This window comes from Myotis brandtii, unplaced genomic scaffold (assembly GCF_000412655.1).
Source record: "Myotis brandtii unplaced genomic scaffold, ASM41265v1 scaffold447, whole genome shotgun sequence".
NCBI classification, from domain to species: domain Eukaryota; kingdom Metazoa; phylum Chordata; class Mammalia; order Chiroptera; family Vespertilionidae; genus Myotis; species Myotis brandtii.
The window spans coordinates 1,374,550-1,400,437 of NW_005367108.1; the positions used below are offsets into that span (position 1 = coordinate 1,374,550).

Sequence of the window (25,888 nt, forward strand, 5' to 3'; positions counted from 1 at the left end):
TGTTGCCATTTTTTTTTATACAAATAATCCTGAAAGGACTACCTTCGCAGATGAGCAAAATGTATTGTAGGAGCTGATCTCTGATGAATGTCAATTGTCAATGTTAATATTCCATCTCTTTATCAATATTTTATTCCCCTTAGAATCTTTTATCTCCTCTTTGCCCTCAACAATAGATAATAATCTAATAAATTGAAAGCTTGCTGATTTTAATGAAAGACAAATTGTCATCTATGTTTATATCTATGACAATTTCTCTTTCTTCTTACAGGCCCATAGTTAGCTGTATCTCCTTCATTTCTAATGTAAAAAGAGAATCGAGACAAGTTTCCTGTAAGATTTGTAACAACACATTCCATTTTGATTAGAAGCTTCCATCTCGAAATAAAGTCATAATTCCTTTTCATGAAAGAACAGCAACAAGAAAGCAAATAGATCTGACCTTACCCTGTAGCAGCCTGCTTTGTAGTGCTGACAGGGGATGTTGTGGAGAAGTTGGTGCTGGTCTGGAACAGATTGCAAGGGGAGGTCTGGACTTGTCAGGCTCAGCTGAGCACAGGGCCCGATCATTTATCACTGTCAAAGGGGTTGGGGGTGGAGGGAAGGGGGAGTTACTGGACCATTCCTGTGCATCGCCTGACTGACAGCTGACAGCGCCTCATAAGCATCCATCGAGGTGCCCTGCACATCCTGCTGAAGGCTGCTGACAAGTTCACTAGGAAGAAGAAAGAAGACCTTCTGTTGCATGCTTTGTGCTTTTTGCTAGAGTTGCGCACCTTTCTGTGTGGCGTATAGAACCATTTGCACAAAGCGGGTTTAGTGGTATTAGAGGCATACAGTTAGGCTTCAAAGTGATAACAAAACTGATAGGATGAGAAAATACGTCTGTGGGTCTCATGCCTTAATTACATTCGCAGGCCTGGGATTCTGCACAACACTGATTATTTTAATGTGGCTGAACTGACATCAGCAAATTCTGGCGAGAACGTAGATAACTTTGCTGCATCCACGTGTAACAGACTAAGCAGTGCCAGCCTGCCGCCAGGCTCCTCACAGGTCTTTGAAAGGCAGTGTTTTTAAAAGCAATACTAAAAAGTATGATTTCTATGCGATACTTTATAGCTATGTTTAACATTCTTCTAAAATGTCTAAAATATGGGTTAGGATCAATAGGAAATATGTACCTTAGAATGAAAGGAAATAGTTTTTATTTACAGCCGCATTTTCAGGACAACTGTTTTCAGTACTGTTATTCACAGGGATGTCACATTTATCAGACTGACATGAAGATTTTAATCCTTAAAAGGATTTTATTTTAAAAGGAATTTTTATTCTCAAGATTATCTAATTTTGGTAGTCATTAGGAAGTACATGTGTTAAGAGGGTGGCAGGGAGGTTTCATAGAAGTCAGATGAAAAATTTCCATCAATTAATATTATATGCTTATCAGACATGCTCTTACATGTGGTAATTAATACCATTGCCTTACAAAGGTGAGTATGGAATTCTCCTAAAGCAAAATGAACAATGATGGAATGCTTTTACTGGGCTAATGTCATATGAATCGGGAACTCGTGCTAGTCTGATAACAGTTGGGTAGCAGGGTGTGGAAGAGCTGCAGGCAGTGTTGCTAACACGGAGCCTTGGGGATGTGTTCCTGATTAGCAGAACCCAAGAGTGGGGCAGGGCCATTGCTGCTTGAAGGATGAATAGAGGGCATTGTCTTACTATCTTTGTTTACCCAACAGTAAGCCCAGTGCCTGGCATGTAACCAGTGTTCCATAACTATTTTTCTGAACTGTGATGTTATTTAGGCAAAATGTGGGTTCCTGTGCCTTGACTTACTGGGATAGATATGCACCATCCCCCCTCCCGAGTCCCTCTGTCAACCTTCATTCCCCTTCCCTCACACCTGTCTACCTAGGACAGTGGTTCTCAACCTTCCTAATGCCGTGACCCTTTAATACAGTTCCTCATGTTATGGTGACCCCCAACCATAAAATTATTTTCGTTGCTACTTCATAACTGTAATTTTGCTACTGTTATGAATCGTAATGTAAATATCTGATATGCAGGATGTATTTAGGTGACCCCTGTGAAAGGGTCGTTCGACCCCCAAAGGGGTCGCGACCCACAGGTTGAGAATCACTGACCTAGGACATCATAAGCTCATGAAACCTACCCAAGTCTGGAACAAGGTCTGAGATGCCCTCATCAGATGGGATTTCATAGGCCAGCCGTGTGGCTGCTTTGAGTTAGTCCCTGAAAGCTCCAGCCCTGTCACCGAGGGGGCAGGGTCTTAAGGAGCAAACAATAGAGTTCAAGGGACCCGAACCTGGAAAGAAAAAGGGCCCCGTGCTGAGTCCTTATGTGATCAAGCAGGAAATAGTCTCTCATTGGTTATTTTCATTTAAGGGAGATTTTATGCTTCCTCTTGCTCTTTCTATTAAACAAACAAACAAACAAACAAACAGGAATGGGACTCATAGGAAAACATTTAGATTTTTACAAGATGAAAATATACCTGTTAGGATCTAGATTTCTTCTTTTTCAAGTTTGCTTTGTAATTTTTTCTTTTTCTTTTTCTTTTTATAGTGGACTGGTTATAAACGAAACATTTGCTTTAAAATTTGCAAGTACACGAAAGTGTAAAGAAGGAAGAATAATCACCTATCACTTAGCATATATAGGTAGCTATTATTACATTTTGACCCTCTTTCCTTCTAGTCATTTTTTCTGTGCCTCTGTTCTTAATTGGGTAGGATACTTTTTTTTTTTTTGCTTTTCCCCACTCAGCTCTGTATTATTACTATTTCCCAATGCATGGAAAAACCTTTTTATGATATACTTTTAAAATTACAATACCAAAAAATTACCATGTAATATTCCACCTTAGGACTGTGTCACAATTCCTTCATTATCCCCCTTTTGTTGGGTCATTTATTATGCTTCCTCTTGCTCTTTCTATTAAACAAACAAACAAACAAACAAACAGGAATGGGACTCATAGGAAAACATTTAGATTTTTACAAGATGAAAATATACCTGTTAGGATCTAGATTTCTTCTTTTTCAAGTTTGCTTTGTAATTTTTTCTTTTTCTTTTTCTTTTTATAGTGGACTGGTTATAAACGAAACATTTGCTTAAAAATTTGGAATTACATGAAAGTGTAAAGAAGGAAGAATAATCACCTATCACTTAGCATATATAGGTAGCTATTATTACATTTTGACCCTCTTTCCTTCTAGTCATTTTTCTGTGCCTCTGTTCTTAATTGGGTAGGATACTTTTTTTTTTTTTTGCTTTTCCCCACTCAGCTCTGTATTATTACTATTTCCCAATGCATGGAAAAACCTTTTTATGATATACTTTTAAAATTACAATACCAAAAAATTACCATGTAATATTCCACCTTAGGACTGTGTCACAATTCCTTCATTATCCCCCTTTTGTTGGGTCATTTAGGTGGTTTACAGTTTTTCACAGTTGTAAACAATTCTGCTGTAAACATCTTCGGATAGGTCTGCCTTCATCCTGATTATTCCCTAAGGTACATACCTGTACTTGGATTACTAGGTCAAGGACTTAAATGCTCTTGACTTTCCTGATGCATATTTGCAGGTTGCTTTCCAGCTGGATTGCAGCTGTTCCCACATCCATGAGTAGTGTTTGAGGAAGCTCGGCTCCCTACTCCCTCATCCATATTCAGCATTGGTATTGTAAGTTTTGCCATTTTCATGAATTAAAAATAGTATCTCATTGTGTGGTTGAGTATCTATTCACGTGGTTATTTGTTATTTATATATTTAAATTTTTTATGAGTAATGTGTGTTCCTGTCGTTCTCCACTTTCTCTATGGCAGTGGAATCGCTGTCTTTTACAGAGTTGTGGAAGCTTGCCTGGGGAGCATGCAGAACTAAATCCAATGCTGGTTTTTAGGGCCACTGGCTTACCTCCTGCACTCTAATTGTAGGCACCCTGTGGTCACTCCTTCCCTACCCAGGGCAATCTTGTGGCCTCATGGAACTCAGCGACACAGCAGGATCATGCTCTACCAGTTTCTCTTAGGAGCAGGAAAGGGCGTGTGTATGAGGGTTTGTGCATTTGGCATTGATATTACAAGTTCATAGTCATGCTTGTGGTCTGTGCACTGAGCAGACCTCTGAAAAGAGAGCAGGTGCATCATGAAAAATAAAAAGGCCCTATGTTTACTTAATGCTTTATTCTTTTTTTTTTTAAATCCTCACCCAAGGCTATGCTTTTATTGTTTTCAAGCGAGAGAAAGGAAGGAGGAGAGAGAGAGAGAGAGAGAGAGAGAGAGAGAGAGGGAGAGAGGGAGAGAAGCATGGATGTCAGAGAAAAACATCCATCAGTTGCCTCCCATAAGTGCTCTGACCGGGGATCGAACCCCTGGAACCTAGGTATGTGCCTTGACTGGGATTCAAACCCATAACCTTTTGGTGATAGGACGACATTCCAACCACCTGAGCCACCCGGCAAGGGCAGTGCTTTCTTCTTTTAAAATACATTCTCATCTTCATTGCCTCACTCTTTTAGCTGGAAATCTTCCCTTAGTGTTCTCTAACAAGTTTGTTGATTAAATGGATCTCCTTATGTGTAGGGTTTATGAAATTTATCTTTGCTCCCACAACTCAAAATGTAATTGCCAGTGGATATGAGCCAAAGACCCTACCCACCAGTATTAGCTTATGCCTCTCCAAACATCAGCTTAGGCTGGGGTTTACATATGGCCTTGTTCTGCCCCATCCTGCTATGACTTCATACTGTGAACTTCACATTGTGAAGTTTCAGTTCTTCTGCAGAGGGCTGCTGGGAGGTGCAGGGGCTGCCTGCAGGAGTGTCGGCTCCTTTACTGGCCAGGAGATGCATCTTAGTTTTGCTGCACCTGGAGCAAAGGGAGCAGGGAGAATGGTGGTGGCGGATGGAATTCACTGAAGGAAGGACAGTGGTCAGAGCATAAGGATGTAATCCTGAATGATGTATGACTTCTTTTTTTGAGCTGCAATCTTGAACTCTTGCCATCTAGTTTTTCCATTTTGTCCGTAGCATATCTTTTGTTTTTAGGGCAGTCCCCACTTACATACAGTGAGGGCTGACCTTCTCTTTCTCCTTGAGCTTTGAGAGCAATGCTTGCCTCTGGGTGCCCACAGCAGTTGGGGACTACTTGTCTCATTCTCCCTATAGCCTTACTGGGGACTCCGTTAAGCCTCTGCCAGCCACAAATTCCATCTGCCTCTAGTTGTGCACCTCGTCCTTCAGTAAGAAGGACTCAGGCTTCCTCGGACACAGGGTGGATGGAGTGCAGATTCAGTTGGCCCTCACTGAGTAACGTCCTCCCAGTAACTGGACCACCACCATGTAACTTCCCCATCTTTCCCTCCTCACATACAGAGCACACCATTGGGGGCAAAACCCACTCTGGGTTGAATTTCACCTTAAAACACCATGGCCTCCAATAATAGGAACTTTAAAGACAAAAACAATATAGAACCAAGGTCCCTCGGGGCAGAGGTGACTAGAAGCATCATTACCTATTCTCTCCCAGTGTACCTGTCCCATATTTGAGTGACTGGCATGACAGGTGCATCCTCAGGACTCCAGCTCTCATAGTCATCACATCATCCTCACAACAGGGTGGAGGGCACCTTGGCCAGCCAGGGCCCAGAATGCTCCATCAGTGTGACCAAGGCACCTCTGCTGGAGACGGGAGAGGCAGCTCAAAAGCTAGGGCCGTGGGCCAAATATGAACCCCACTTAGTTCCAGTCTAATTTGTACCTTGAGACACCAGGAGTAAGTGACCTGGAGAAAGAGCCACTAAGGAACAGACAGTGGTGGGGACTGTGACACCATATTTTTTGAGGTTTTAATTGCCATTTTAGTGAAATAAACACACTTTTACATCAGTCTCAAACTGAACCTAATCCCTGATAAGCCTCATAGCAGCATGAATAATTGATAGTAACAATGATAAGCATGGATTGGGCTTTTAAGGGGTTAATAACAGGACTGGAAGGGGCTTGCACTGCTAGCTGACCTGCAGCTGTGAGGCTTTATTAGTCTGATAAGAGGCTATACCAGTACAGGGATGATTCTGGTCCAGCAGCTGACCAGGACTCCCAGGACAACAGTAGCTGTCCCTAGAATCTCCAATTAGGTAGTGTCGCCATGGTGACCCAATCTGGAGGAGACTGGACCTGCAGGAGAATATGAGGGTCTGAGAGCCCACTCTCCAGCCCCCACCTCCCTGCCTTTTACCTGTCTGATCCCCCCTCACCTAGAAGATAGGAATTTTAGCTAACTTGATTTGCGTTCTTAATACAGCTAATCACTGGTTGGTTTGTGTCAGAATTTGCATTATTAAGGGTTCATTATCAAACAGTTTTATTGTATTTTTCAAGCAAGAAAACAGTCATAAAGTTTGAAGTACATTAGTTATACACAAATAAAGCAAAAACAGACAGTGTATTATCTTCTAAAGCTTTTGAACATGCCCCCCAAATCCCCTTCAAAATCTCTCCAATAGTTGACTTTGGCCCAATCTTGCTCTAATTAACCTTGCTGCTCCTCAAGCACTGGGCTTTCAAGATTAATGAAAATCTATTCCTTGTCCTCATATACCCTTGACTGAGGACACGTCTGGCCATCATCAGAGGTTGTCCTCCTGGAGCATGTGGCCTTGGCCGTGTCCCCACAGAGCAGGGGTAGGGACATCTGCCCGACCAGCCAGATTGGAGGCATCCACCCTGCTGTGGCCAGGCAGCAGATGTCCCTGTCAGAAAGCCCCTCCTGTCTCCATTTCATGCTCTGCTGGTAATCAATAGTTAGTACCCAATCAATGAGTGACTTTTCTATTTAGTCAATGTGATTGTTTCTCTGGTGAAATGTCCAACTAATTATGAAAAAAAGTTTTATAAATGTTCATTGGGTTCCCATGTTAGTCCTCCCCACCCCCAAATCTTATTTGACCTAAATAATGTGTTTAAAGGATCTCTGGTTCTTTGGCTCCCAGTTACTAGCCTCAGCACAGTTTCAATGGAAAAGTGCCCTTAGAAGTTCAGCCTTGGTTTCCAGGAATAGAACTGCAACTGTTCAGCTTTTAAGGATTCACCATTCCCTCATCATAGAATAGAAAGGAGCACTCAGATTTCCTCCCATTCTTTTGTCCCTAAAGCTATCTATAGTTTTCGGTTTGTCTTCTTCTTGAAACTTATCAAGCAGAAATGAGAAGGAAAATGGCTTCTTTCTTTGTGCCATCTTTCTGTTTTATTCACTTAGACCAGGAATAACAAAATGACTTAAGCACACATGAGAGATTCTTTGGGGTGCTAAGAGGAGAAAGGATTTTGTGGTCACATTTGGGGTTAGAGAAAGCATGCTGTGGTTGATTAGTGATGTCTGTCATGTGCATGGAAGTGGAGGAGAGGTAACTAAGTGCCATGTATTTGTTATCCCTGATTCAGATCTTATAAAAAATCAAGTTCACACAAAGATGATAATACTAGTCTCACAGTTAAGTGGCGCTTACCATGTGCCAAACACTGTTCTAAGTGCATTATGTATGTTAATTCTTAAAGCAACCCACAAGGTTGTTACCAATGAGGAAACTTACGGATGAGGAAACTGAGGCACAAAGAGGCTAAGTGACTGAGCTAGGAAGCTGGAGAGCTGAGATTCCAAGCCAGCCTCGTTTCAGAGCCCATGTCCTTAGCTGCTGAAACTGTACTGTCTTTTGTTGGTGAAGGCTGTCTTTGCCCCCCAGGGGCTGCAGTTCAGAAGGAAATGTGAAATCCAGTTTACAGACACTGTTATTTTTGGGCCTCGGGCTCTAGAATAAAAGATAAAACAAGGTCTGAGTAATCTTAGCAGTAAGGAGAGAGTGGCATTTGAACTTTCACCTTCCTCTCTAGTTAGCATTTCTAGTCTTTTCACCTCCACCAGTACTCTGCTTTCTCAGCTGAGAACAGATGAATGGGGAGGGAGGTGGACATTTAAGGAGCAGAACAGAGGAGTCCCTTTGTCCAGGCCACTTTCTCAGTGTCCGTTTTTAATGATCATTTTTGTATGAGGGCCACATCTATATATATAAAAGCCTACGCAACTGAACAACCAGTCGACCAGTAGTTATGATGTGCACTGACCACCAGGGGGCAGATGCTCAATGCAGGAGCTGCCCCCTGGTGGTCAGTGGGCTCCCACAGTGGGAGCGCCGCTCAGCCAGAAGCCGGGCTCATGGCTGGCGAGCGCAGCTGCGGCAGTGTGAGCCTCTCCTGCCAACACGGCAGGACAACCTAGTGGCAGTGGCAGGTGCAGCGGGGCCGGGATGAGCGGGAGCAGTGCCCGTCCTGGCTCGGGCTCCTCCCCAGCCACCTGCTGCTTTGCGCACTGCTACATCCCTGTGGAGATCCGGCCTAAACCGGCAGTCCGACATCCCTTGAGGGGTCCTGGATTGTGAGAGGGCCCAAGTCAGGCTGAGGGACCTCACCAGTGCATGAATCTGTGCACCAGGCCTCTAGGGTACATATAAAGAGAGAGATGTTTTTAGTGAATGAAATGATATATCTTTCATAATGGCTAAAGAGAGTCCTTTTAGAACTGTTTATGTCTTCCATAGTTGGTTAACAACAGTATATTGAATACTATGCTATGTCCCATACCGTGCTAGTATTGTGGATGTGGTGAGCCAAAAGAGACTCAGGCCCTGCCCTCCGTGAGCTTACAGTCTACTCATCCAAATAGCGACGAAGTATAAGGTGCAGCTCTGGTGAGTGTTGCAGACAAAGGTCGTTGGTTCCAAGAGAGCAGTGTGGCTGAGGTGAGCAGAGCACGTGGGGCCTGTGTCAGAATTTTGACGTAGCCTCAATGCAGTGGAAAGCCACAGTGGGAGGAGGTTGGGGAGTTTGTGTCATATAACCAGAGTTATACTTTCTTTTCAGAGGCAATATGACTACACTGGGAAGAACAAATTAGAGAGGGTGTGTAGGGACACTTGGAGGAGTCCAGGCCAAGAGGCCACAACATTTGGGGCTGGAGTGGTTTTGGTGGTGTAGCGAAGCAGTAGAAGTTATTCTAAAGATGTTTGGAAGGCAGAGTTAGCTATATTTGGTGATAGATTAGATGTGGATGGTAAGGGAGAGAGAACGGGTAGGAGGATAGCCGTCCTATGCCCAGAGGTTGGGATGCTGGAAGAAGGTCAAGTTTGGAGTGGATGGTCAGCTTGTGTTGGAGGTACTTTTGAGCTGTCCCAGAGGAGATATCAAACAGGCTACACTTTCTGTTGTAAATGTGTACAGGTTTGTAAATGAGGCCTGATGGACTATTCTGGGAAACCAAGTATTGGGGAAAAATTTTTTTAAATCTTTAACTTGTTGATTTTTAAAAAAAAATCCAAGCAAATATATTTTCATTTAGAAAATAAGAATCTAACAATGACAAAGGAAATTAATAAAGGTAAACATCTTGCATAATTTCCCTAGTTATTTTCAGTTTTGCATGTTTCTCTGGCAGTTTTTTCCCATAAGCATTCACATTTTAATTAGTTGTCATTATAATCTACATCCAGTGTGTAATAGGATTGTTTTCACTTACCATTATCCCAAATATTTTTCCTCATTCCTATATATCTTTCAGATGCTGTATTTAAAATATGTAGCATAATATTTCATGCTTTTGATAAATCATGGATTATAAATTTCTAAGCAATTTCTTTATTTTGGATATTTAGTTGATTTTAAGATTTCATTATTAAAAGTAGTAATACTTCAATAAATATTGTTATGCATATCATGTTTTTTTTTCTAGGTGGCATTTTTCTTAGGTTGAATTCTTTTGAGTGGGATTAGTGGGTCAGTGCATTTGAATAGGTGTACAGCTCTTGATGTGTATAAAGGAAGATGTTTAGAACCACGGGCAAGGCTGTGGAGTGCTCACCATAGAACAGAGTTGTGACCTCCACATGGGGTGTCATCACATTCCTTTGGATTCAGTAACCAGTCGTCCTAACCATATGAGTGAGTGTGTGATAAAGTCCCATGCCACCTGACCTTTCACCTTGCATTTACCAATTGTGCCAATTAGTGCCTAGAGATTACTGTAGGGCTTGCTCTCTTGTTCACCTAGCCTGGCTCCGACTCCCCTCTCAGGTTTTCTCTTCTTAGGATAGTGCCACAAATACTTAGGAACCAGTGGAAGCCCCTGAACTAGTAGTATCCCAAAGGGATCATCTAAACTGGACTGAACTTTAGAAGCCTTCAGGTTCTAAAAGACTGCAGTGGTGTTGCAGAGGGTGCTTAGGGCTCCCATGGGTTTGGATGGAGTTCTCAAGACCTTCCATGACCCTTTCTGTGCCTGTTAATCTGTCTTTCATTGCCATTGCTTCTCAGCATATCACCTCTAATATGCCCTAGACCAGTGGTTGGCAAACTCATTAGTCAACAGAGCCAAATATCAACAGTACAACGATTGAAATTTCTTTTGAGAGCCAAATTTTTTAAACTTAAACTATATAGGTAGGTACATTGTTATTAACTTAATTAGGGTACTCCTAAGCTGGCCTTTGCTAAAAACATCCTCAATCTGATTGAGGTACTTTCGTTGAGGTCGACCCCTTCCAACTCTCTCATCCACACTCGTCTTGTATACTTGTTTTGTCTATCTCCTTTCCGAAAACCGACTTCTGCACATGGGCCACGAAGTTTCAATCACACTGTGAGTGCGCTTCCGTACGTGGTATTTTGTGGAAGAGCCACACTCAAGGGGCCAAAGAGCCGCATGTGGCTCGCGAGCCGCGGTTTGCCGACCACTGCCCTAGACTCTTGGTTGCATCTACTCCTGGCTCTCACTAAAGTTGCTTCTGCACTCTCTGCCTTTCCAAGTCCTGCCTCTCCTTTAAGACTCTACACAACTTGTGATTCCTCCAGGTCATTGGCTCTGATTTTCCAACTGACTGTCCCTGTGCTGTGAACTCTTTACCTTTAGTCCTCATTCCAGGACTTAGCACATAATTGTAAGCTTTCTGGTAAAATTTGCTTTTGAATTGTTTACCCTCCTGAAGGGCAGGAAAAAATGTCATACTCTCCCCCCAGACCTCTCAGAGCCTAGCTTTAGTGCTGAGTCCTTTGCCAGAGTTCAATAAATCTAATGTGACCCATTACATCAAAATATATGCGCTACGTGCGGCAACGTGAAAGCGTTCTAGCCATTCTTCTCTTATGCATTTTTAATATAAATGCCCATATTCAAAAGTTGCTAATGCTATTAAAATACTCATAGGTGGACCATATTCAGATATTCCTGATCTGGTTGCTGTTTGGTATAATGGGAACAAATTAATGCTGGAAAACAATCACATGGTTACTTTTCATTCCTAAGTCCTTGATATGCCCTGGGATGGGAAGGATGATTGGTGGAGGAGACCAGGGTGCATGAAGAGTAGTATCAAGCACTAGAGTATCTGTCTGGGCTCTAAGAAGGTGAATCTTTGGCTCCTGAGAACAGTGCTTGAACTGTAGTGAAATGATATGTTCTTGAAAAGTTGGTCTCAATGTGACCCTGCTGTCTTTATGACTCACTTTATTGATTGGGTCTTCAGTGGAAGCCACCCAATCCCCCTGGAAGCTGGAGCTTCCCTTGTTCTCCAGGGGATGGCCCGGCACAGTGGGGACCCTCTGGCTAGGGGGCAGGAGCTCTCAGGCTGGGTTGGCATTGCCTCCACCTACTGCACAGTCCTGCCTAAGGCCAGGCCTCAGCACACTCATTTGTAAAATGACATGTTTGCACAGCCTATCTCTAGGCTCTTCTATAAAAGATCAAAACCACAATACTTGAAACTGTCATAAGAGGGTAAGCGTTGGTGTCATTTCTAAATAAAAATGAGAAGCAGGCTCTTTGACACATTTAATGACATGTGTTAGCATGTGTGTAGAACTTTACACTTAACTTGCATTTCTTTCTTTCTCTCTTTCTTTTTTTTTATAGCCAAACATCATGTCAATGGCAACAGAACAGTTGAACCTTTCCCAGAGGGAACACAGATGGCTGTATTTGGTAAGATATCAACTCGGAAAGAAAACCCAAATCGTGTGCAAAGACTAGTGCCAAATTTCTGAGTTTTAGCAAGTGTCCTCAGGGCTTCAAAATCTGGGCTCTTCTAGATATTTACAAATCATTGGAGCCAACCCCGCCCCCCCCAAACTACTGAGTTTTTAGTATTTCTTGGATCAGAAAAGCTTATTCTATATATTTTAATATGCTTTTCCCCCCTCTCTTTGCAGACCAAATATCAAACTGTGTATTTGCTACTTCTTATGTCCACACTGTGAATTAACCTGATCATTTAGGGCTTGTGTTTTTCTTTCTGGGGAGGGATTTTTTTTCTTCCATATTGATACGTAATTTTGTTAAACGCTGGATGGAATTCAAGTAGTTTTGAGTTATTTCACAAAACTCGATCTAGTTGAATGACCTCTGTCTCCTCCATTATGAATTGAGCATATTCCTTAGGAGAAAACATCAATTAAAATGTTTTAAGCAGAATAAAATGTGATCTCTGAGTGTATACAGGGGTGGGCAAAGGTAGATTTACAGTTGTAAGTACCCAATAGGTGGACAGGTGGACGAGGGCCAGTGGCATGGCCACCACAGTCCCCAGACCTCTCACCCCAGTGGACGTCTTTTGGGTGTTGTCAAAGATAAAGTCTTTTCACAGAAACTGCATACTGTGGGTGATGTGATTCACTGCATAAGAGAAGCATGTTAAGAAACCAATGAAAATAAAGAACTCCGTGCCAAAGTGCTTGAGTGCAGCAAGTAGACTGCAAGGATGTGACACAATGAAGGCCGGCAATTTGAGCAATTACGAGATTGTGCCTAAGTGCACTGTGCATTGCAACATTCTTCTGAGTTACTAAAGCTATTGTAATAATCATAACCTGCATGTCTTTTTCCATATGAACAACTGTTAACCTACTTTTGTCCACCCTTCTGCAAAAGACTGCAATTATATGGTGGAGTAGCACTTCTCTGTTAGATTCCAAACCTTTTAGTGGGGAAGTCCTTTTTAAAAATTTTATTTACTTTTAAAAAATATATTTTTATTGATTTCAGAGAGGAAGGGAAGGGAGAGAGATAGAAACATCAATGATGAGAGAGAATCATTGATTGGCTACCACCTGCATGCCTCACATCGGGGATTGAGCCCACAACCCAGGCATGTGCCCTGACCGGGAATTGAACTGTGACCTCCTGGTTCATAGGTGAACACTCAACCACTGAGCTATGCTGGCTGGACGGGAGGTCCTTTTTAATTCATGGTTTCTCACCTCCTATCTGATGTCACCTAAACTTCCTTCAAAATGTCTCTACATCTGGCACTTCCTCCCTTCCTCTCCTCCTTGTATCTACTTCCTGTCCGCCTTCTCCTTCTCCTCCTCCTGTCTTCTCTCCAACAGTGTCCTGGGACCCACCCCTTATAACCCTCTCAGGGATCTCCATCTCTGTTCTCTGGACTTTCAGCTTTTTGTTCTGGTTCCTTCCTCTGAGCCTTCAGACAGGTTCTGTGATCTCTCCCATCCTAAAACCTGCAGCCCCCAACTTCACTGCCTTCTCTAGCGTTCCCCTGCCCTGCTCTTGATGGCAGTTTCTTGCAAGGGCTTTTGTTGTATCACTGCTTTTAGCACTGAAGTTTCTTTGAGCTGGAAATTAGCCTCAGACAACCCATATCTATATTAGCCTACTCAGGATAAAATGTTTCCTTCATCCCAGAGCTGGAACAGAGTTAGCAATCGGTGATGATTTACCGTTGAGTTATGAGACAGAGAGCTCATCCTGGCTAGGCGTTTGTAAATCTTGCTCTGTATGAGCTGTCACCTTTTAAAATATCAGTGGTTAGGGATTATTATACTCAGACATTTAAATGAAGGATTTGATTTTTTAAAAACTACGCATAATGACACTCTAAAAATGTGTGCCAGATATTTGACTCATAACTCCCTCTGAGAAATGATCTGCAGGTGAGGCCATTTTACCTAAGTTGTCGGCCCAGCACAGTGTCTGCTACCAGGGGTCACATCAATGTTCAAAGGGTTCATTGAAGATTGTTTTTGTCTTTTAGATTTTTCAACCCTGAGACATGTTAGAAACTAGGTTTCGTGTCTTATTTGGAAATGTAAAATAATACCTGTCTTAGCAGATTTCCCTCTGTTGTGATATAGGGGGAAACTTCGTTTCTGAAGGACAGTCCTAGTACCAGGCAGGCCAGTGGCACTGTTTGACCACAGAATTGGAAAAATCTGTGAATAAGGCTCTATGATGAGATGATTATTACCATCATCATCATCGTCATCATCATCATCATCATCACCACAGGTTTGGTTTATAATAGCTTCCCCCAAAATCCCAACCCAAGGCCTTTATTGTTCAACTTTGGGCAAGCAATTCCTCCTCTCCAGGCCTCAGTGCTTTTACCTGTAGGATGGGAAGGTTGATGGGGGGCTTTGAGACCCTTTGCTTCTGCGTTTTACATGTTCAGGACCAAAGACTCATCCTGCAGCAGGCAGTCCCACGTGACGGGACAAGGGGTGTGGTGTTAAAAGAGATGAATCATGTGCATAATTTATACAAGTACAGAATGTAAAATAGAATATTTTTTGACATCTAAGAATTTTTGCATTATTAAAACTGCGGTTTGGCTCTTCCAGATGCTTAAATTAAGGTCCCTATTTTGATCAAGTATATGATTGCATTTTATGTTAATGTTTTTAAAACTGTTCTCACGTACATTACTTATCCACCTGGCCCGAAGTGGAGTGAGGAAGCGGTTTGTTTTGGGGGGGGCTTCTCTCACTCTGGGTTGTTTATAGTTATACTCAATTGGTTAAACTAAGTATAGCACTTAGCTCTTGGACATATGTTGGGTATTTAATCCTTCCAGCACCTTGCAAGGCTGGTAGGATTATGTAATCCCCTTCCCAGAAAGGTCAAATGACTTATGCCAGATCACTCAGCCAGTGAGGCAGTGGAGCTAGAATTGTAGCCCAAGTCTGACTGACCCTGAAGCCCACACTCCTTTGACCATGTCCCCGGATTCTTGGCACAGGTTGAAGAAGCCGTGGGAGAGTCTGGTAGATTCACAAGTGCCTTTCAGCTGGATCCATGCACAAAAGTGTGATTTCCAGCTAAACCAATTTGGCAAATTGATTTGTGAATTTCTGTGCATTCCCAGGGTGCTCTGAAGGGCTCTCGAGACACAGCTTTTGCTTGTAGTGACATCTCCTACTATTTATCTTTCCCGTTGATTTTAGTAGCATGTATTAATAGAGGAGAGTGTCTTACATATACTAGGACTTGACTGTGAGTTCACCAAAGCAACAATAGCACTTTCTACTTGTCTAAACTCATTCTTCTCTCTTGGAGGTTTTAATATTTTATGCCAAAATTGCATCATTAGTTTCAATTTCATTATCTATTGGTTAGTCATTTGAATGTACCACGCTGTTGAAATAGGAGCTTTTAAATTTAATCCACTCTGAAAGTGGCCATTGAACTGCCAGTAGGCATTTATATTGGAGTGGCTACTGTAAGGAAGGGTAGAGGGAGGGACAGGGCATGCTCCATTGTGAAAAATACATGAATATGTTATTGTATCAAGTGACCAGAGAATATATACAGGGTGTCCCGAAAAACTGCATACACACTTTGAGTGATTATAAAGTCAGTGTTTATTAACATACAGTTCATTTTCAAAATTTAAAAGAATCTACAAAAATGAATAATTTTTTGTCCATGCCTATTTTCAAACTGATGACCATTCTGGTCCAGGCACTGCTGATAACACAAAGCAATGGAATCAAAAACATCAAGAATCATTTAGTTTGGTATTTGTACACCTTCAGTTAATCAACTGTTGCTGGTTTTGTACCGTAAACGTATCTTTTATGTACTCCCATAAAAAAGTCTAGTGGCACTTTAGGATAAAATTTATTTGTTCAAAACTTAGTCTGGCTTCACCCATTATTTCAAATTAGTTAAACCTGAAAAGGAGTGAAAATTAAGAGAGAGTCATCAGCTGTTAAAGTGTGTATATATTTTTTTGGGGGATACCCTATAGATTATTTCCTAGTTTCTGGCCTATAATCTTCACAGATTAAATTTTTTTATTAGGGCAGAAGTTGTGGGATATTTTTTGTTTGTTTTGTTTTTTTTTAAATTTATTTTTATTGATTTCAGAGAGGAAGGAAGAGGGAGAGAGAGATAGAAACATCAATGATGAGAGAGAATCATTGATCGGCTGCCTCCTGCATGCCCCCCACTGTGGATCAAGCCCGAAACCCAGGCACGTGCCCCAACCGGAATCGAACCTGGGACCCTTCAGTCGGCAGGCCCACGCCTTATCCACTGAGCCAAACTGGCTAGGGCCTGCACAGATTAATTTTAAAGTAAGATGTTCATCTTTTCAGATTTTCTTTGTGGCCCATTGGTGAGTCCTTGTCTTGTTTTCTGTGGCCACAGTTCTTTAGCTTCTGTGTTGCGCTCTCCCCTCTGCACTTTGGGACAATGATAATGAAGGTAATAAGCTCTGCTCTCCCGTGGGTTTCTCCCTGTCTGTGTATGATGCTCTCTTTCAAGTCAGTGGGATACCTTTTTTCACAAGCTGGAGAAGCAGAACCGAACATTTTGCAATTACTTAATGCCTTTGTTCCTGGTAGCTGAGAGGGCCCCATGGCTAACATCCCTTTAATCCTACACTGGTCCTGTGAAGTGGGCTTTATTGTGCTCCTTTAGAGACAGAGAAACTGAGTCACTCAAAGATGAAAGAAATCTGGTCAAGTAGAGGGAATGCTTTCTCAGGAACGGGGACATCCACATTACATTTGCCAGCAGGCTCTACCTGACTCAGAAAGGTCTCTCGGCTCTCAATAACTTATTGAAAGTGACATCCCGTTGGCAGAGGGCCACTCCGTCCATGCTGAGAGCACACGCTACAGCCTCTCTGTGGTGGTGGTTCTTAAGCACGGAGCAGCTTTTCATTTTATTAAAAATATTCCATGGTCAAGAAGATTTATCTTTTCAAAATAAAATAAGAGCTTATTGAGAAGAGTGCAGAAAAGTTGGGTTGGGATTTCTGTCTTAGTTTTTAGTACAATTTAAAAAACTGAAATTACAATTTTTTAAAACTTTAAAGTATGGTACTTGACCATAAAATGTATCATCCAAAAGGATACTTTTGAGAGTGAAAAGGGGGCTGTTAAAAATTATCCTATATAATAAAAAACTAATATGCTAATTAGACCAGATGGCGGAACAACCTTCCGGAATGACCTCCCAAAATGACCTTCTGGAACGACCAGTGGGCAGGGCCGCGGGGCCTCGAGGTAGCCAGGGCTGTAAAGGCCGAACCCCTTGTACGAATTTCCCTATAATGAGAATGTACATTATAAAATATTGTGCCGAGGAATAAATACACATTGATTAAAGTTGAAATTGAAAAGCAGTGAAATAAGACATATAAATTGAGGTAAACAAGTGAAAAATTACAATGCAGTAGACTTACATTATATATAATATATATTATAGTATAACACCAGTAGTTATATTAACTTCTAAGATTATACTCAATATATACTGTTATATTCTTTCTGAATGCCTTGAAGTTAAGTTATATTTATAAAACCATAGCAATTAAATAAGAGATGGAGAATTGATCTGATTATACTCTTGCAATTTTAACACTGTCCTAATACTGTACTGTCCAGTGATGTAGGTTAATGAGCTCTCCATCATTAGAGGTATTCAAATGAGAAAGGTCATTTCTAACCAATTGGGAAGTGGGGCTAAATAGCCTTAAAGATCCTTTCTTCTCAATAAATGAGAACTTACTTTGTTTCAGCATGTTAAACCTTTTTGAAAAACAATTACTTCTAACTCGAAATTCTTTGATCCTACCATTTAGAAACCCTCATCCAGGCTGTTTGGTGAGAGGTAAGATTCTGCCACGAGAGGTCATCATGTTCAGGAATTGATACAAGGGACAACAGCACAAGTGCCTAAGTGTTGTCATGGGCTTTTTGGCTTCCAGGAGTCTGAGAGCAATAGCTCTGTGAACTCAAATCCATGCAAAACCCATTTTCTCTGTCAGGTTCTCTTAGGGCTCTCCAAATAAGAGGGAGCCAAAGACAGCCAAGACATCATGAAAATGTGCTGATGATCTTGTTGCACACGTCTCTTTATAGCCAAGCTGCCAAGAATTTGCTAGCCTCTTTCTTGAATAGCTTTGTCAAGGACTGATCCCAGGGCGGGGGCTTTGGCTGTCAGAGACCCATACATGCACCTCACTCTGGGACTCACCTTCCACCCCAAGGGAGAATGAGCTCAGTGACTGTAAGATGAACCAATCAAGACACCTCCCCTCCCTACTTGAATTGGAGGTGATTTTTGAAACAGCCACAGTTATTTTGTCTGCCAGCCAAGAAAACAGCATTGAAAGCAGCAGGCAATATGTCAGACTTCAAAGGAAAATATATTGGTGTCTCATTGGCTTGAATCCAACATTATGTTGGTAAATAATCAAATCCCGGTGTGGCATATTTCTTCCTGAACCTTGACTGAAAACTACTAAAGACCATTCTGTGGGCTGTGGAGTGGCAGTCACTCATTCTAGGGAAAAGCCAGAAAGAATGACTTTGAAATGTGTTTATAATTAACCAAACAATCTAAATTCACAAGGCTGTTAGAACAGCAGGCTGCTAACTGGTGCAAAGTTCTTAAGTGATGAGGTACTTGGGGAAACAAAAATGGGCCTTCTTCCCATGGTAAGCTGAAGCACCTTTAAGGGACAATAATTGGTCATTTGAAGCCATGTTTTAAGACGCACTTTATCTTATATATCTTTTTCACGTGTGTGGTGATCTCAATTTTTATTTTCTTTTTGAGTGCGGAGAGGTCAGGTAATATGGGGAAGGAAAGAGGAAGAGACCTTTCCAAGCCTGTATTGAAAATCCCTTTTGATTTGTATGGCAGCCCACCTGATCCAAGAGAACACAGCTGGAGTCAGAGAGGGTGTCCTGGTGTGGGGAAGGGTGGGAATTTATTTAGAGAATGGAAGCTGGAATGTGGGTGAGGATTTCTGTGCTTAGACAATGGAGCTAAACCCATTGTAGAAAGGAATAAATCAAATGTTTGATAAAGTAATACTTCACTTGTTTAGAGACCACGTATCCATCAGCCTCAGCATTGTGGAATGCATGTAAGACCCAGAAAATAAGTCCCCTCCCCAAGAAAAAAAGGTGTGGAGAAGTTCTAAAGAATTCAGAATTCACGGAGGTCTTGTAGTCAGATAAATCTTGCTGGGTGACTTCAGACAAGTTTGTGACTTCCTCTAAGCCCCATTCCTCATCTATAAAGCGAGGGGAAGAATAGTTACCTCCTGGAGTTGTTGTCAGAATGGCATGAGTCATCAAGGCATTTAGGATAGGGGTGACAGCATGCTGTTAGATCTCAGACACTTCTGCTCATAGGGCCAGCTGGGGAGGTACTCCTTGCAGGGGCCACCTGCTCACCCCAGTTAGAGCTAGCTGTGATCAAGGCCCCAAGCAGGTGACCCAACATTAGTCTGTCCATTTGATCCATAATCTCTCTGAAATAGTCCTGATGATTCTTTCAACTCAGGGATTTTGAAGGATAACACACAGCATTAGTTGAGAACTGATCTAATACTGGCGGGTACGGGCCAGCCCTTGTTAAACTTTCTTTTAGGTTCACTCTCATCACTGGCCTAAGTTAAATTAGACTGATGCCTTCCTTCTGAGTCAGTACAGAGCTCTCAGAAATACCAGTATTTCTCGTCTGGCCTCAACTATAGAGCTGGTCAGTTTTAGCTATTTTTTTTTCACTATTATCACTAGTATACAGTGACTATCCATTTGACCAACTTTTAAAACAGTTTTGAAAATGAGAAAGATTTATTTAATTTATCTTACAAGTACAGCAGAAATTTCTATAGAGAAAATATGCTCAAAAGGATGTGCAGGAGAAAGAGCCATGTTTCTACTGCTTCTCTGGTAATTAACATTTTTAGAAGAGAAACATAGATATGGAAAACAACAAAAACTAAAAAGTTAATTGTTATTCAATTTAACTCAATCAGCATGTTTAAGAAAAATGCTGAGCCTGTCTTGCAGGTAACATAAAAAAGAATATTCTCTCTCTTCCTTTCATTCTTCCCAACCACTTATTTTGGGCCTTGTTATAAAATGAAATAAAGGAAAATTAAAGTATATGCAAGAGATGGCAAAATAACACTTATTAGATTTAAGTAAATGTTAGACCTGAGAAAAATATGAGAAATGAAATATTCAAAGAGCGCAGCCACAATTCAGTTTAACTGATAGAAGTTGGCCACAAATTTGCCTCTATATTTTCTGACAGATATGTAAAGATCAGTTAGTTGTATAATTGGTTTCAGGTTTTAAAAATTGTGGTAAAATATAAACACTATAAAATTTACTATCTAACCTTTTTAAAATGTACTATAGAGTTAAGTACATTCACATTGTTGTGCAACCATCGCCACCACCCCCCTCCTGAACTTTTTTATCCTTCCCAAGTGAAATTCTGTATCTATTAAATAATAACTTTTCATTTCCCCTCCCCCCAGCCCTAAGCAACCGCCATTCTCCTTTCATTCCTGTTTTAAGGCTAATATTTCACTGAATGTACATATCACATTTTGTTTATCCATTCATCTGTCAGTGGACACCCTGTTGCTTCCACCTTTTGGCTATTGTGAATAATATTTCTATAAACATGTGTGTACAAATATCTCTCCAAGACCCTTCTTCTTCTTTTTTTTAATGTTTCTATTGATTTTAGAGAGAGAGAGGAAGGGAGATGGAGAGAGAAACATCTGTTGGCTACCTCCTAAAAACCTCCTATCGAGCCCACAACCTGGGTGTATGCCCTCATCAGGAATGGAACCGGAGACCTTTTGGTATATAAGATGACACTCAACCAACTGAGCCACACTGGCCAGGGACAAGACCCTGCTTTTAATTCTTTTGGCTATATACTTACAAGTGGAATCACTGGATCATATAGTAATTCTATGTTTCATTTTTTAGGAACTGCCATACCATTTTCCATAATGGGTGAACCTTTTTACATTCCTATCAACAAAGCACAAGGGTTTCAATTTCTCTACATTCTTTTTTTTAAATATATTTTATTGATTTTTTACAGAGAGGAAGGGAGAGAGATAGAGAGTTAGAAACATCGATGAGAGAGAAACATCGACCAGCCGCCTCCTGCACATCTCCTACTGGGGATGTGCCCGCAACCCAGGTACATGCCCTTGACCGGAATCGAACCTGGGACCTTTCAGTCCGCAGGCCGACGCTCTATCCACTGAGCCAAACCAATTTCGGCATCAATTTCTCTACATTCTTGACAACATTTGTTATTTTGTTTGTTAATTACCATTCTGATGGTGTGAAGTGATGATTGGTTTCAGTTTTAATGATACTGAAAATCTACATGCTTGGGGGAATCATAAGATTTCCTGATTCTAGAACCAGAAAGAAATTTCTTTTCAAGGATATTAATAAGGAGGACACTGTGTAATGTAAGACAGTCAATGGTACAGCTATAATAACCTTGGAGTGAGCAGCATGAGGAGATTTGTGAGCTGTTGGTCACACTGCTCCTCTCTTTGGGTTCCTGATGTCCACCAGGGGCAGTTTGGTTCACATGCCCTTATGGGTACCACAGTGTGCTTCTCTGGCAGGTAGGCTCTGGCTTAACCTAGAAGTTACTTGTCTTGTATCAAAAAGAGTCAGTGGACTAGTTATCTTTTAGGTAATGTTCTATCATTGTTATTTTTCTCACTGGATTTTAAAATATATTTATTTTTTAGTTCCTTATTGTGAAAACTTTCAAACATAAAAACAGAGAGACTACTATAATGAAGCCTCACTCACTCAGCTTCAACAATTATTAGTTAGGTCTGAATATGTTTCATCTGTATTTCCACTCACTCTCCTTCACCCCAGGTTATTTGAAAGCAAATCTGAAATGTAATATAATTTCAACCATGAACATTTTTGTATATATCTCCAAAAGAGCAATTTTTAAGAAAACACACCACAATGCCATCATTGTACCTAAAAATAGTTCCTTGTTATCATTGAATATCCCATGAGTCCATATTTCCACTGTTGTCTCATAAATGTTTTTTTCAAACTATTTGCTTGAATCAGGATCTAAATAGAGTCCATACATTTCAACTGGTTGATATAAATATTCAGTCTCTTTTAATCTATAAGTTCATCCCTCTCTTTTCCCTTGCAATTTATTTGTTTGAAAAATTAGATGATTTATTCTGCACTGTTTTCTTCAGTCGGGGATTGAATGGTCATGTTTTTCAGGCCCCTGTATTTTCTGCAAACTGGGAGTTGGAAGCCTGATCAGAATCCATAGGTGTAAACTATTCAGGAGACATTTAATAATCAGTTGTCTCTCTTTTGGTGAAGCCATTAATGATCATTGCTTAGATCTATTATTTTATTAGAGGCTGCAAGATGGTAACATTTTAATTCTAGCATTTCCCTGTATTTATGAACTGGAATATTTCTATAAAAAGAAATTTCCATTTTATCAACTATTTAGTACCTTGACATCTAGTTTGATTAGGAAAGCAGCTTCATTTCTCCCCATATTTACCATTTTGCTCCATGTGTCTGTGCATGGATTAAATGTATATTCATGACTCAGAAGCATACATAAGTATAGTTGCTGAAGTCAAAAGTGATTTAACAAGTGATGGAAACCTCTTTAATTGGACTGAATGACCATTTTTGCTTGTGCATTTAATGAAATTATTGATATATGTAACCACTTGCTCAAATGCTTGAAAATATAATCACAGTAGACAGATTTCCTCAACAGATTTGGATAAAACAAAGAAGTGGCACATAGTCAGGTGGCAGAAGGTCATGTCTCCGGCAAAGTTGAATCTAAGGGGCAGCCTTATTCTCTCCTGTTCTCGCCCCCGGTCTTGTGACCAGGGGACATGCTGCCATGTGGGTCTGGTCCTGAACCTCAGTGTCCCAGGATCAAAAAGCCAAATCCAGGAGGACCTGAGGGCTGGAGACCATCTTGCTTCTAGACATGGAATGCTTTCAAAATATTGAAATGATGGAAATGGATAAGCAGCCAAGAAATGACAAATCCTCCCCAGGAATGTTGCTTACCACGAAGACGAATAACTGGGCTGTTTCACCTGGGGTGCTTTTTCATGCTTTGGCTTCATATTGTGAACAAGTTAGAGGGTAGATGTAGACATATTTATTAGAGTGCATTGTCCATACTTTCTGCCCTCCAATTTTCACAGACTGAGTAGGTAAAAACTATGTGCAGTTCTCACTGCCAAACATTTTGGGATTCAAGAAGGAGAGCTCTTTATTGACCCACTTATTTTTTTTAAATCTCATTTTATTTTTATTATTATCATGTATATTTTTGTTATGTTTGGAATGATGCTATGTATAAATAAAGTAAACAAAATTAAAATAATTTTTAAGAATGAAATTTTTTAAGTCCAATACAATGTACTGTTATTTTTTAGGGCAATCAAAATCCAGCAGTGCCAGTTCTGTTTTTTTCTAGGGATAACTGGAAATGTTATCGCTGAAAACCTAGGAAAGTGGTATCCAACTGAAGCAACATATTTGATCCACACTGAGAAACAGTTGTTTAGCCCAGCATACCTTTAGCCAAAATAGTGTGAACAACGATGAAGGACTCTGAACTTTTCCTGCATTCTATAGAAGATAGTGTCTGCAATATACCAGGAGCTATTGCACAACACATATTTTGTCTTCCTCTTGTGCCAACAATGCCCCAGGACTTAGACAAAGGATTATCATTGACCAAGACCAAGTATCTCCGTTGCGCCCAAAGACATTGGGATCAACAGTGGTGCTTGCCAAATGGATGTCTTCCTGCTGTAGGCCTCACCATATATTCTTCCAAGTCTTAGCTGCAATTCCAAGACTCATGATAAAATAGAAAGAACTCATGATAGTTCATGGTAGACCTTATCATGAACAAACTCAAAAAGATATTTAAAAAAATATGCTTGCCCTAACCAGTTTGGCTCAGTGGATAGAGCGTTGGCCTGCGGACTGAAGTGTCCCAGGTTCGATTCCGGTCAAGGGCATGTACCTGGGTTGCGGGCACATCCCCAGTCGTGGGTGTACTGGAGGCATTGATGTTTTCTCATCGATGTTTCTAACTCTCTATCCATCTCCCTTCCTCTCTGTAAAAAATCAATAAAACATATTTTAAAAATTAAAAAAAAATATGCTTACCATAAGATGAGTGAAAATATTCTCATGTGACATTCCAGAATCAAGCTTTCTCAGGAATCAATGCTGTTTCTTTTGTGGGAAAAGGAAAGATCACATTTTTGATCTCTCTTAAACACCCCTATGCAATCCTTTGAATCTCAAATGTCTTTCTATGTGATGACCCTTTCTGGTTTCTTAATTTTCATAATATTGTCACTTGTCAGGTCAAGAGAAAATATCTCCAGTGGCAGCCTGCATCCATCTTGCTTAATACACCCATGTATTCATTTAGTACTTGGAAGAACTTATTGTCACCCTCTGTCCATCAGGCTTTTTCTTCCTTGGTGTATGACCTTGGCCCAGATGGCACTGACATTTGCATTGGGAAGAGTTTGTATTCAACTCATAGGGAACATTAATGGGAGAGAGTTTGGGAAGGTCATCTGGGAAAGTTTTAGGAATATGATAACACTAGCAGCTTAGAGAAAGACATACCTGAGGAACCAGTGAACTGCCATGAAGGCATGGGAACTGCTTATGAACATTCCTTTGTTTAGGCTGAAAATTTGTGATTGGTCAGTATGTTCTTTGGCCAGGTCTTACCCAAACAGCTTTGTAGTAGAAATGTGCAGAAGGGTGATCAGAAGATGGAAAAGGCCTCATCGCCATGGATTCAGCATCTGCCCTTGCTTTCCCATCTGTAAAAAAGTTAGAACTGGATTCTCAAGCAGATAGCCTGGGTTTTAATCCTGATACCAGTACGTAGGTCTTCAGTGACACATAAACAGCTGGGCAGGTGCACCAGCTGAATGACAAAGAGCTTTTCAATTGCTGTTAATGCATTGGTAACAGGACTAAAAATTTTGTCTCTGTTTTTTCTTTTTCATGTAGGACTTTTTAAATCTACCTAGCAATGAAATGTCTGTAAAAATACCAGCAACAACCTTTATATTTGTGAAGTAATTTTCACATTATAAAGTATTTTCATATATATAATTTTATTTGTTCTTTGTATTTAACTCTGAAGTAAGAAAACGGAGGCTCAAAGAGATTAAATGACTTTAGGGTCAGGCTACTAATTAATGGTAGAACTGGTTCTAGCATTCAGATAATGTATTCAAGTATTAATCAAATTGTTCACTCATTGCAGCAGGAGACAAACAGAAACCCCCCTACCCCTCAAAGAATTTACACTCTAGTCGGGTAGGTCAGTAAATAAGATAACTATCTGAAGTATGTAATATGGGATTTCACAGTGTGATAAGTGCTGTAGATTAAAATAAAATGGGGCGGAGAATAGGAAATGCTAGGTTGAGGTTGGGGGTTACAATTTAAAACAAGGTAGTCAGGGAAGGTGTCAATGAAATGGTAATATTTAACCTAAGACCTAAAGGACATTGTCATGCAGAGATCTGTAAATAAAGCCTTCTAGGCAGAAGGAATATTTAAGTGCAAAGGCCCTGAGGTAGGAATGGGCCTGGCATGAGGCCTGTGTGCTGGGGTGTAATAAGCAAAGGAGTGTGTGTGTGTG

The 25,888-nt window shown here is 40.9% G+C and overlaps 1 protein-coding gene across 5 annotated transcripts in view; it reads left to right on the forward strand.

The window, feature by feature from the left end:
- Nucleotides 1-25,888, forward strand: part of MSRA (methionine sulfoxide reductase A) — a 388,985-nt gene that overhangs the window by 138,041 nt on the left and 225,056 nt on the right. For all 5 annotated transcript variants that reach the window (XM_005874625.2, XM_014546451.1, XM_005874627.2 and 2 more), the window contains one exon: nt 11,996-12,064. In XM_005874625.2, the coding sequence (XP_005874687.1) occupies nt 11,996-12,064 (69 nt within the window). The remainder of the gene's footprint in view (nt 1-11,995; nt 12,065-25,888) is intronic.